Source organism: Echinops telfairi, unplaced genomic scaffold (assembly GCF_000313985.2).
Source record: "Echinops telfairi isolate 266 unplaced genomic scaffold, ASM31398v2 ScPeMD7_7469;HRSCAF=8507_0, whole genome shotgun sequence".
Classification (NCBI taxonomy): domain Eukaryota; kingdom Metazoa; phylum Chordata; class Mammalia; order Afrosoricida; family Tenrecidae; genus Echinops; species Echinops telfairi.
In genome coordinates this window covers 72,442,730-72,455,055 of record NW_022111372.1, presented here as the reverse complement: position 1 = coordinate 72,455,055, position 12,326 = coordinate 72,442,730, and the positions used below count along the sequence as shown (strand labels likewise).

The 12,326-nt window shown below is 43.1% G+C and overlaps 1 protein-coding gene across 1 annotated transcript in view; it reads right to left on the bottom strand.

Moving 5' to 3' along the window:
- Window positions 1-12,326, bottom strand: part of EBF1 (EBF transcription factor 1) — a 479,517-nt gene that overhangs the window by 30,843 nt on the left and 436,348 nt on the right. Inside the window, exon 11 of the mRNA XM_030888673.2 lies at window positions 6,672-6,760. Within this exon, the coding sequence (XP_030744533.2) occupies window positions 6,672-6,760 (89 nt within the window). The remainder of the gene's footprint in view (window positions 1-6,671; window positions 6,761-12,326) is intronic.

Here is a 12,326-nt window from a genome sequence, read left to right as displayed (position 1 = left end):
GCTTCCTCGCTGACACCTGCTGGAATGAACCCTCTGCTCCTTGAACAAATAGGGACTCCCCCTCCCCCACCCTGCTCCCCGTTGAGGGCAGTTATAGGCAAGCACTTAAAATACTGTGATCACTTACAGTAGATTAGAATTTTTTATTGGTGCCGTGTTGCCATAACAACACGAAGACAGCAGATGACTTAAGCTAAGCTTGCAAAGCAAAAGGCTGCTCATCTGGCAGTTAAAATGAATACAGTTCATTTCACAAGTTTCCCATATGGACTCTTAGTGTATGGTAATGAGGAGACCATATGGTGAGAGAAAATGCACTGAGAACAATTGGGTTCCACAGGCTGAGTGGGAAGCTGGCAGGAAGAAAAAAAAAAACCTGGGCGAGAGATTTGGGTGTGCTCTCTGGGTTCAAGGTTTGGTTGAGGTTTGTTTGGGATGGTTGTTTTCCATAGGGGGTTCACATTTCTTAATCCGTTCCTTAATATGTCGACTGTGCGAAATGACAAACATCTTGCAAATTTTGCAATATCATTCATCACAAACTGTCAGCAGTGTTTGCAAATCTGACTTGCAAGATCTTTTCAATGTGTTGTTCTTAAAAGGCAACAGTACTAAGTTTTTAGACAAAGTGCAGGAAAATTTAAGCACTTCTGACAAGCAGAAACATTAACAGTAATCATTTTAAAAACACTTGTATCTTTTGCCTGCATGTTTAGCTGTAAATAATACTGGAATGTATAAAAGCTTTAAAGTAAAAGTGTAATAAATAGTTTTTATTATGTTTCATAAAGGAGAGGAAATGCACTGAGCCATGTATATGCGTCATCTATACGCGCAGACGTATGGAGCGCCGAGACCGGAGGCGCCTTCTCTCCTTATTACTGACCAGATTGGAAGCCTGGGAGGACAGCTTGAAAAGGACTCTGAAGTCAATTCTGAACCATACATGCTTCATAAAAGATGAATATAAACGCATTAGTTAGACACGGTGAGCTAAATTAGAAGGTCAGGCAGGGCTGGGAGGGCTGAAAAATCACACAACCAATGAGTGTAATTACTCTTTTTTAAGTCTATTAAGTGGTGTTGTTCTATCAAGGCTCAGGGGTATAGGACATGAAGAACAAGATAAAGTAATGTGTATTTATTACTCCCACTGGATCAATTTACCAGATATTTTCAGCTCCATAAAGCAAAATACACAAATGCAGCCTTTGTTACTTTTCTCAAACTGCTTTGTTTTCTCTAAAAGAGGGACTGGCTTTGGAGAGGACCATTTGCCCTTTGGAGGTCCCCAGGCGAACCCCTCTTGTTGGGGAGTAGAGAGAAAGCTGGTGAGAATTTCGGTTGGGGTGGCATCTCGGGGTGAGTGGAGGAGAGAGAAATGAAGCCCCTGGGGGCAGACTGACAGGGGTGTGCAGATCTGAAGGAGAGGTACGAGGCAGCAAGAAGAGGTCATGAAGTCAGAGAATGCAGGTTTGAATCTTGGTTTTTCCACTTGCTGATCAAGAAGTCTAAGCACACCACTAGGTCTCTCATGGACCAGAGGGCTCCTCTGGGAAGTGGTGAGGTACACCCACTGCACAGGGCAAAGGATGACACATGGTTTGCTATTTGCTTGTGTAAATACTTTCACCAATTCCTAACAGCAATTCTGGGTGGTGGGGGCTTTCACAAAGGGAAAGATGGCTCAATTAAGCTAAGTCATGGGCACCAACAGTTTGCACTTAACTAACCACCAAGCTAAAGGTTGGTGACTCCAAACCATCCCCTACCCTGACCCTGCTCCCAGCAGTACCATGAGAGAAAGAGCCCGCCAAGAGAACCTCCTGGAGTGGCCTGACGTAACACACGGGGTTGCCACGGCTCACACCTGACTAGACGGCCATGAGTTTGGGGGTTTTCTTTTGAACCAAGTGGGCCGGTTGGCCTTCCAATTCCACATCTGTTTGACCTGAGAGCCCATTCTCTTGGACTCCGTGGAATTCAGGAACTTAGACGAAAAAAGTGGGAACAACCCGTGTCCATCAAGGGATGAGTAGATGAACTCAAGGTGACATGGCCATCCAATGGGACTTCCACCGACACAGGTAACCCTTGAAAGCTGCATGCTCAGTGTGAGTCACTATGGGGCACATGTTGTATGATGGCATTTATACAAAATAGCTGGAATAGGCATGGTCGATTCGTGGTTGGCAGCGGGGAGACTGAGGAGAGAGGGGCATGGGGAGTTCCTGCTCAATGGGTACAGTGTGTCCATCATTTGGGGGGTGAACTTTATTTGGAAATGATGCTGCACCTAGTGCATGTAATTAATGTCTTTGAACCGTACATTCCCAAATAGTTAAAATGCCAAATGTTTGGTTTGTCAATACTACCACAATAAAATTTTAAAAAGAAAGACAATCTTTGTAAACCACGGTTGGGGCACCCAGCGGGCACGAAGTCAATGTCATCTCACATTCTGAGATTCACAGCTAACAGAGAGCACCCGCTAAGCTCTGGGTCGGCCCTCACCGACCAGTCTTGAGGCCAACTGAACGGGGCTGGAAACGCCCCTGGCCTTCAGAACCAAAAGGCCCCTTGCCAGAAGGTTTATGGATTGCACCATGTTCCTCAGCATCTGTGTTTTGCACGGACTGGACTCCACTCCCAGCCCCGACCAGAAGTCTATGTCAGAAGAGAACTCAACCTTCACCCCAAAGTCAGTCACACGTTCCCCTCCCTCCTGCAGGGCTCCTGAGAGGTGGCAGGTCTGTATAAAACAGAACAGAATGTTGTGATTTTAAAATCTTGGCCTGCCCTTCCCAATGTGCATATGGAAAAGGAAAGAGCAATAACAACAACAACAACAAAAATCTGGGATTCACCCAAATCTCGTGTCTCTGTGGAGAGGGAGTCTCACTGAGGGTGGCTTGGGGGCAGACTAGTTTCTGGAAAAGAATTCTGCTTGCTTCCATCTCCCAGTGGGATTGATGCCTATTTCCCTGTGTAGCTGCAAGCCTGGGAAGCGGGGCTGTAGTAAAACAAAGCTGCGGGCAAGTTCTTTGAAAAAGCACAAGGCAGGATACAAAGGCGCATTCTTATGGAAAGCTGTCTGCTTGGTCTTTGGAGCAGTTTCATTTGACAGAATATGTGGGTGGTTGTATGAATCCAGTGTTGTCTATTCACAAACACATGGGTTTAATAAAGTGGGGTTTGTTTTTTAAGGTGTGTGGTCTACGGCTCACTGCAACACTCCTGTTGGACAAACACTGACCACGACTCTCAGGAAGGCGGACCCTTTTCATCCACCCAACAATGGACAGCCGGAGTATAAATCTCTCAAGTCCACAGGAATACCTCGTGCTGGCTCCATCCGCTACTTCCTGACCCTGCCCTTGAACTCCTGCTCCACCTTCACGTTCAGAGCCAAGAGGACAACCTCTCAGAGCTGAGTCATACTAGAGCTTCCTGGGGTGGGCTCCTGACAAAGTCCTTGGATGGCCAAGCAGCTCAGATGCAGGCTGTGGAGTGTTTCCTTAGCACACAAACCCATTGTGTCCCTGATTACTTGCCCCAAATCCAGGAAAAGGGTCTGGGAATTTCACCACCAGGCGACCAGGGACAAAGTGACACATGTCTTTCCTATTTTCTGATGTTTCTGAACATGGCATGCAACCTTAGCGATGTTTTCGAAAATAAATACCCACCACTCCACCTTACGTTCCTAGTTCTTTCCTTTTGCTTACGAATTAAAGAAACTACTGGCTGGATTTTTAGATCTCAGCCATGAAGCCAGATTGTCTTCTGTTTTTCAGTAATATTTATAGATGGAAGCTGTGAGTTGTGCCAACATCACACAGAAGATTCTTGCTTTTTACCTTTACACTGTCCCTATGAGAGACAAACTACTATTGTTCCCATTTTATAGATGAAGAAACTGAGGCAGAGGATACAAACTACACACTCGATGACAAAAGTTTAATATTTTGTCCTCTGCAGGTATTGGATGGAAGAACTGTCAGCAGCCAGAGTCCCATCTCACTCAATTACCCAACCGTCATAGCGTCCTTTTGTTGAGCACTACATAAGGGATAAAATTAACAAGCTGATGATGTAGGAATGATCTTGTCCCCATTCAAGAGAGAAGAAAATTGAGGCACACAGAGATAAATAACTTTGAACCGGGTTGCACAGCTAGGAAGTGGCAGGGCTCAGAGTCCCACGTGGCTTAATCAAATTCTCCAGCCCTGTACACAACTCCTCCCAAAGACTCTGGAGGTGTGCAGGGTTAATGGTACAGTGAAGACAGCGCCAGTGGAGAAGCTATTGGAAGAATCTAGTACAGCGGTTTCCCAACCTGTGGGTCATGACCTCTTTGGAGGGGGACGAACAACTCTTTCACAGGGGTTGCCTGATTCATAATAGTAGCAAATTCACAGTTATGAAGTAGCAATGAAAATTTTATGGTTGGGGGTCACCACAACATAAGGAACTATATTAAAGGGTCACGGCATTAGAAAGGTTGAGAACCACTGATCTAGCATTAACCACCTGCCTTTGCTTTACTACTAAGGCTCTAAGGTGCTCATTATTTGGGTAGACACAAAATCACTTATATTTTTGCCCTATCAAATGAGTGATTTCACTTGGTCGCGTAGGAAATTCCTGTGTGCTACATTCTTAGTAACTAATTAATTAACTGACTAAACAGTTTTCATGGAGCTGACTCTGATTCATGGTGTCACCATGTGTGTCAAAGTATAATGTGCACCACAGAGGATCCAATAGCTGATTTTTTGGAAGTAGATCACCAGATCTTTCTTCTAAGGTACCTCTGGGTGGATTCAAACTTCCAATGTTTCAGTTAGCAACCAATCATGTTAATCATTTGTGCCACCCAGGAACATAAGGGTCTCATGAAACCCATTGGCATCAAGTCAGTTCCAACTCAGAGCGATCCTACAGGAAAAGGAGAGCTGTCCCACAGAGTTTACAAGGAAGCAGACTGACCCATCTTTCTCCCACATAGTGACCGGTGGCCTCGAGCCACCAATCATGAGGGTTGCTTTAACCACTGCACCACCAGGGCATCTAGGGTCTTTACTGAACAGGCATAAAGTCAAGTCCCTCCATACTATCGCCTGCTAAGGAAGGAGACTGTCTCATTATATCATCAGAGTATTTAATTCATCACCGAGAAGAATGCAGGCGGGGACAGGAAGCAGGGCCTCTCAGGTATAGGCCCTTTTCAACGATGAGGCGGTGAACACACTGCGATACTATGCGATTCCTTCCTCAGATGAACTGCTTCCAGCGAGGTCTCACCAAGATGGCCTGTGCTTAGTCAACAGGAGGCTCTTCTGAGAAGCAGAAGGAGGAGACCAAAGGCTGGGCGGTCTTCCCGAGGTCCAGGTGGAGGACTGATGGCCTTGCTGAGCCACGTGTTTCCTCTCCTGGCAGGGAGCAACACTCCAGACAGAGTGGCCTCTGTCTGGACAAAGACAGGTTGCTCTGCCTACAAATGCAGCCGGCTCACAGGTGGGGCTTGATGGTGTATAAATCCTCCCAGGAGGATTGGAAAGTGGGCTGGGCTGGAAAGTGCTGCATGAGGATCAAGAGACCTAGAAGTGGCATGGCCCTAGTCTTACAGTGGCAGGCAAAGGTCCTCTCAACTAGCCACTTGCTTTACACTACTTTTTCCTGCTCGGTAAATGACGTTTCAATTGTTGTCCACGAACAAGAGTTCTAACTTGCCTCAGTGTCCTCAACTGACTTGGCCCTGTGCTTGGAATCTCTCCAGCATTTGCCTCTGCTCTCCTCTGAGTCCTTGAATGGCTTTGGTCACACTTTGGCTAAACAGGCCTGTTAGTTTTTGTCTTTTTTTTTGTTTTTGTTTTGTTTTTGTTTTTGTCTTTTATGATCAATTATGTATAATGATCACTCCAACACAGGACCCACGCTCGTCTGTAATGAAGATGGCAAGACGCCCAACTGGATAATGGGGGCAGAGTAGATGTCTATGAAAGTCAGTGTCTGCTTTCCACATCGGTATTGAAGAAGAATATATATATACACACACACACAAATACCGCTATATACAGGCTATATATGTATGTCTGTGTATATTTTTTTCTGCCCTGAATTTCTAAAAACAAATTGCACATATCTGTACTGTATTTTCCAATTAGGTGGATCCTATCTGGAAGAGCCAGGTTCTGCTTTCTTTCCTAGTCATGAGCTTTCTTTTGACTTCCGGCTTTCGCCCACCACCAAGGGTAAGAACAGATCTGCAGACAGGCAGCATCGTGCTCTTTTGTCTTGGGAGGTGTAGTATGTAGTCATGAATCTCTCAGACTGCAGACCCAGGATACAGGTTTGGCTCTCAATTTTACACTCTGTGCAATTTACACTCTGTGCATCCGTGGGCAAATGATCAAATCTCTCTCCACTTGGTTTCCTTCTCTAAAACGGTGGCAGTCAACATCCCTCAGAGGGATGTTGGGAGGGTGACGTGAGTGACACATGGAACACGAAGTACAGCATTGTCTAATACCTCCTCTTACTGTTTACGTCATAGTATCAAACAAAGCACACAAATATGAGTGGCTTATCATTTAACTATTGGCATTTCTGCAATCACCCAGTCTCAAGACTCCAGAGACAACAACCAAAATAGGAAGTATCCTGACCTTTGGCAAACGCTCAGGGTCACCAGGGTGCCGGGGAATGACCTTCTGTAACCTCTGGAAGCCATAATCAATGGTGGGCTCATTAAGCGCTGCAAGGAAGAAGTCAAACAGTTAGGACATTTTTCAAAAACAACATAGACACAATTTGCAACCCTGATGGTGGAGAAATAACTGAAGCCATCTAAAGTTGAACTGATACTTAGGAATTCGATCCTAAAATGCTCACACAAAACCCTTTATGGGACATTTTCACCACTTACTTCTGCCATTTACTAAGGCAGGTTGTGACTTGGCTTTGCACCATCAGTAGTACCGCTTGAACTCAGCTCCTTTGGGAAGATCCTATATTGCCTGCATCCTTACTAGTATAAAGTATGTTGGAATTTGATGGGAGAACTTTGGCATCAATATAATCGTCAGGTAGGGTCAGCATGATCAAGGGCTTCATCCAGGGTAGCTAGCTACAGGATGTAAATAGCAGGGGCATTCAAAGCATTTATGTAATTGCAAAATCTCCTGTGGAACTCACATGAGACAATATTGCAATGCCTTCTCAGGCAATGAAGCCTAAAATAGTATAGTGAGAGGCAGGGATGGCTTACCCAATAAGCAAGGGGAGCACAAAGCTTACTTGTGCTCGAGTACTGACCTGTAGTGCACAATTCAAGTAAGCCGAGGCTTGTCTTTGCTTACTAGAAAATCTACCGTGATGAGGGGCAGAGGAGTGTTGGCAGCAAGAATGGGTCTTCTAGTGAGGAAAACCTATTTCTCCCTTGATGAAGACCTCGATGTTAAAAACATCCTTCATGCAAAACCCTTACAACCCAAATGACTGCTGCATCGACAGCACCATGACTTCAAGGAAAAGGACCAGCCTCTGCAAAGCAGTGCGACCTCCCAAAGCATTTCCCAAAAAGACCGAAAGAAGAGCAAATCAGGACTACTGGGAGACGATGGACTTGGGGTGCCCACATAGACTTGACCTGCTTCACTGCATCCGTCAACCAAAGACAATAGAAAGTGGACACTGTTCTTGTATTTTCAGTGCCTACTGTCCCCCTGTCCTTATTTCCCATTTGCTCCCAGTAGTGGGTGGGTGGTTCCCCAGCCCCCCACCCCCGCCCTTCTTTTCTTTTTAGTGTAACCAGTAATCAAGGACATATTTCCTCCCATACTGAATAAAAAGACTGTCTTTGTAATTCTGACATTTATCTATACATTAGAAAACAAGTTGCCACATGCTTTACTTAAAATGCATTTCCATTAACCTAAATTTTAAAAGTAAGATTCATACTGCTACGAACTTTAAAAAACTGTATTAAATTCAAATAGGTCCCAAGGCTAATGGAAGCAATTTGTATACCAACCCAAACTGACTGGCCCACTTTTCAAAATACAGGTATGATAATCTTGTGGTTTTAAAAGGACATTTAAATTGAAAGACTGTGAATTTAGTACATAATTATACCAATAGAACCCTTTAACTTGTCAACTTGTAAATCTAAAAGGCTATCAATCATTTCTAAAGAGGAAATAAACCTTAAAATTCCTTGATTGACAGTGCTTACTTTTTATGTAAGGAAGGGAAAAAAAGGAAGAAGGGGAAAAAAATAGGCTGCATAAAGTGGCCAGAAATCCATTTACAAAAGTACATTGTTTTACATAATTACACCTCCAAAAGACACAGAGTAAGTACTTTTTCCTCACTTGTGTATTTTAAGTTAGAGTGAACTTCAGGTAACTTTATATTAAAAAGATTTTCCCCAAATGCAATGCTGATTGCAGTTGTTAATAGAGTAGCATTTTCATTTAAGATAATGTATAATCATTGTTGCAAATAGGAGATTTAGCCACCCCCTCCCCTAAACAGTAAACTTTCAACCTGTCTCTTGTGGAAATTAACTAAAATTACACCCAAGTGTACTGAATCTCTCTATCTATACTAGTATATGGGTTAAAGCATAATATTTATTATTTCTCCCATTTTATGAATTACTTTCTAAACCCTTGAGAAGAATTTTTATTTTCCCCCTTAAATTAGGCTGGCAGAGAAGAAGCCACAGAGCCCTTCCTGCAGGGACGCTGCTCCTCGTAAAACCCATGATGTTTAATCAGGAAACGCATGAGAGCGACAAGAAGGAGCACCCAGCTATAAGCTGTTTATCATAGTCCCTCCCCACTCATAATGTTAATTGCCAGCAAAAATGTGCAACCATAAATAACAACCTAAGACAATGAAGTGCATCCTTTTAATATCTGACGGCATCATTCAGCATCCTGAAGATGCTAATTCTTGGTTTTATTTTGAAATTTAAATCACCAGTAAAACTCAGATTGTTGGCCCACCCCTTCAATTGTTTGCATAATAAATTCAGACTGTATTTTTAAAAAACAGGGTTATAAAATGAATGACTGGCTGATGTATCAGAGCAATAGGTGTATTTCTCTGCCTGCATTGCCAACGTTAATTGACAGTAGATCGGCCGACACAATATCAGCAATTAAAAGAGTCAGTGCAAGTAGCATATGGACCTCATAGCTGGGAAGTCTAAAGAGCCTTCACATAGAAGTCATTCCACTGATACAAAGAGATACTGAATTAGACACTTTAAAGTCATTATTAAGAGGAACATAAGCTTCTACTCTAGGGAAGCTTACTATGTGACAGAGGAAAGAGTTCAGATAGGAAGAGACAGGGTTTTAGGTTATTTCCCATGCTTTTATTTGCTCCATAATCATGTTTTAAAATATATTAACATGCCCTCAGTGTAGGTACTGAAATTTACCACGGAATTATCTAGATAAAAATAGACAAGGGCAACACTAAAGATATACCAAGCCAACACCACTGCCTTAAATTCAAAGAAATTTGATGATTTCTATGGAGTTTTGAAGATTTCACCAGTGACTGCATTGATGGAGAGAAAAAGTAAGCCATATTCAGAAAGTCAGGTCCCATATTTTAAAGATTGTGATTTAAAAACTAAAACCAAATCCCAAACCTTTGAAAACACCATAAGTGGAAAGTGGACCTAAATTTAGTCAGGCCCAAGGACTGGGATATGATGGAATCTTAAAAAAATAATGTCATAATTTTTTTTTCTTATTGACATACAAGGTTTTACTAGAATTTAAAAAAAAAGAAGATCAAATTACAGGAGCATATGTACAATGTTTTTGTCTTCTTTAAAATGCCATTACAACTGGACCAAGAAGCAACATGATAAAACGGAGAAAATCTTGAAGTCAAAATTTCATGGACAGTTCATAAATCAAACCATACACTGCATTGGGCAAATGTGTTCCAAAAGTCCATTTTAGCGTTTTAAAAAGGAAAAGATGTCACTCTGAGGACTGAGGGGCACCTGCCCCCAGCCATGGCATTTTTAATCACCTCGCATGCTTGTGAAAACCGGTCAGTGAGTAAGAGAGCCTGCAGAGCACTTGGTGCCTTTGAATGGTGGTGTTGGTGAAGGCGCTGAAAATACCGTGGGCTGCCAAGAAAGTAAACAGACCTATCTTAAAAGTTTAGCCCCAAAAGCTCCTTGGAAGAGAATGGCGAGACTCCCTCTGAGCTTGAACATGTTCTCAGGAGGGATCAAGCCCTGTAAAAGGACACCATGCTTGGTAAAATCAGTAAAAGGAAAAAGAGGAAGACCTTCCACAAGAGGGAGTGGGCTAGACATCACAATTGTGAGGATGGATAGCACCAGGCCATGTTCTAGTCTTAAGTAGATATTTGGTCCCTATGAGTTGAAATCAATTGAGTGGCACCTAACACCAGCACATGCCGCATAATTCTAGTTTCCTCCTTGATGAACACACAGAGAATCAAGAAAATGTGGCTGTGCATAAGTTGCCTAAGAGTGGTTATTTCTAAGTCGTGGGCCCTACAGTGCTTTTCTTCCTCCTCTGTGCACTGTACATTCTACAAACTTTCCACAAGGAATATATATTCCTTTTAAAATCAGAGAAAAGGTTAAGAGCAAGAGATTGCTGCCGAGATGGAATTTGACCTGCTTGTATAAAGTAATGACATAAGAAACTAAGCCTTAAAAGGGGTCTGTATACCCTTTAATAACCTTGCATAGGTTATGAGAGACCATAAGAAAAATAAGTAGTATACTTTTGGCCAGTTGTATAAATATATGACTATTCATAAACTCTCTGAAAATCAACAGAGAGGGTAACGGGGAGGAACCATAAAGAATGGTATATTTATTTCATTGATGGGGGTAGCTGTACCTTAGGGACATACATCTACTCTGCAAGAGTGTAATATAAAGTTAAACCTTACAACAAAGTGACCTCATTGTATTCATAGGTCTGAGGGGCACCAGGAGAAATTGGACTAATCTGTTTTCCCCCCTAAAACTTGAAACAATTTGTGAATCTGGTAGAAAAGGGTGGGGGGAAGTAATTGCATACAATCCACCACAAACAAAGATGCATGGGCACCTCAGGCTGAAAAAAGAAAAACACACGAAGCTGAAGACTGACCAAAGAAGGGAAAGAGGGAGTTGCTCTGATGGCCCCTGCTTCCAATCACCTCACCCCCACTCTCTGGAAAGGCTTTGGAAGTTAGGAAAGGGACACTCAGGTTTAGGGGGGAAATCATAATACAAATTAAGAAAGGCTCAATTTTAAAAGCAGGACCAATGTAAAATTCCATGAGATAGTACATCATCCATTTCTTCAATGACTATTTTTAGTGCCTACCATGTGGTTGGGGACATTTGTGGGAATTAGCCCCTTTACGGCACTACACATCTTTGAAAATAAACTGGCTGCACGGCACGTACAATTCATTGCAATAGGTCAGACCAAGTCCTTTGACGGTAGAGTTGCACAGCCTGTCAGAACCTCACAGACAGACTTCCCTTCTGCTCAGCACTCATGCTTCTGCCTCCCTAAAAGTCAGGGAATGGATCACTACTTCCATTCAGACAAATTCGTCCTTACATCAGACTCTACAGTGGTTTTCAACCTGGGGGTCGAACGACCCTATCACAGAGGTCGCCTAAGACCATATTTCCGATGGTCTCAGGAACCGAGACATCGCTCCTCTATTCGTCTCCAGCCGGATCTGCTCACATGCAGATACGCCCACCTAAGCGGTCAGCACAACATGAGGAACTGTAATAAAGGGCTGCGGCATGAGGAAGGTTGGGAACCACTGCTCTACAACAACCCGAACACATGGATGTAGAAGAGAGCAGGCTGTCGGAGAGCCAAAAACATTTAGATTTAAGATGGCATCTGAACCCAAAATACACGTGTCAACTTGCTTAAGCCATAATTGCATTGGATGACTGTCCTCTATGTTGTAGTTTTCTGACTTGTATGAACCCTAATCTCTAGACATGAATGTGGCAAGATTAGTGTGGGATGTACCTTGAGGTACAGCTTTCCAAGGAGGGGAGAGTCAGACCCACTCTTACTCACACCACACCCTGAACACCCTCATCTAAGTCACATTGCTCTCAACCCACATTTGTGCTGGACTCACACCTTTTATCTTATTATTATTTTTTTAAATTATTTTATTGAGGGTGCGTACAATTCTTATCACAGTCCATACATACACCCATTGAATCAAGCACATATGTACACCTGTTGCCCTTATCAATCTCAAAACATTTGCCCTCTACTTTA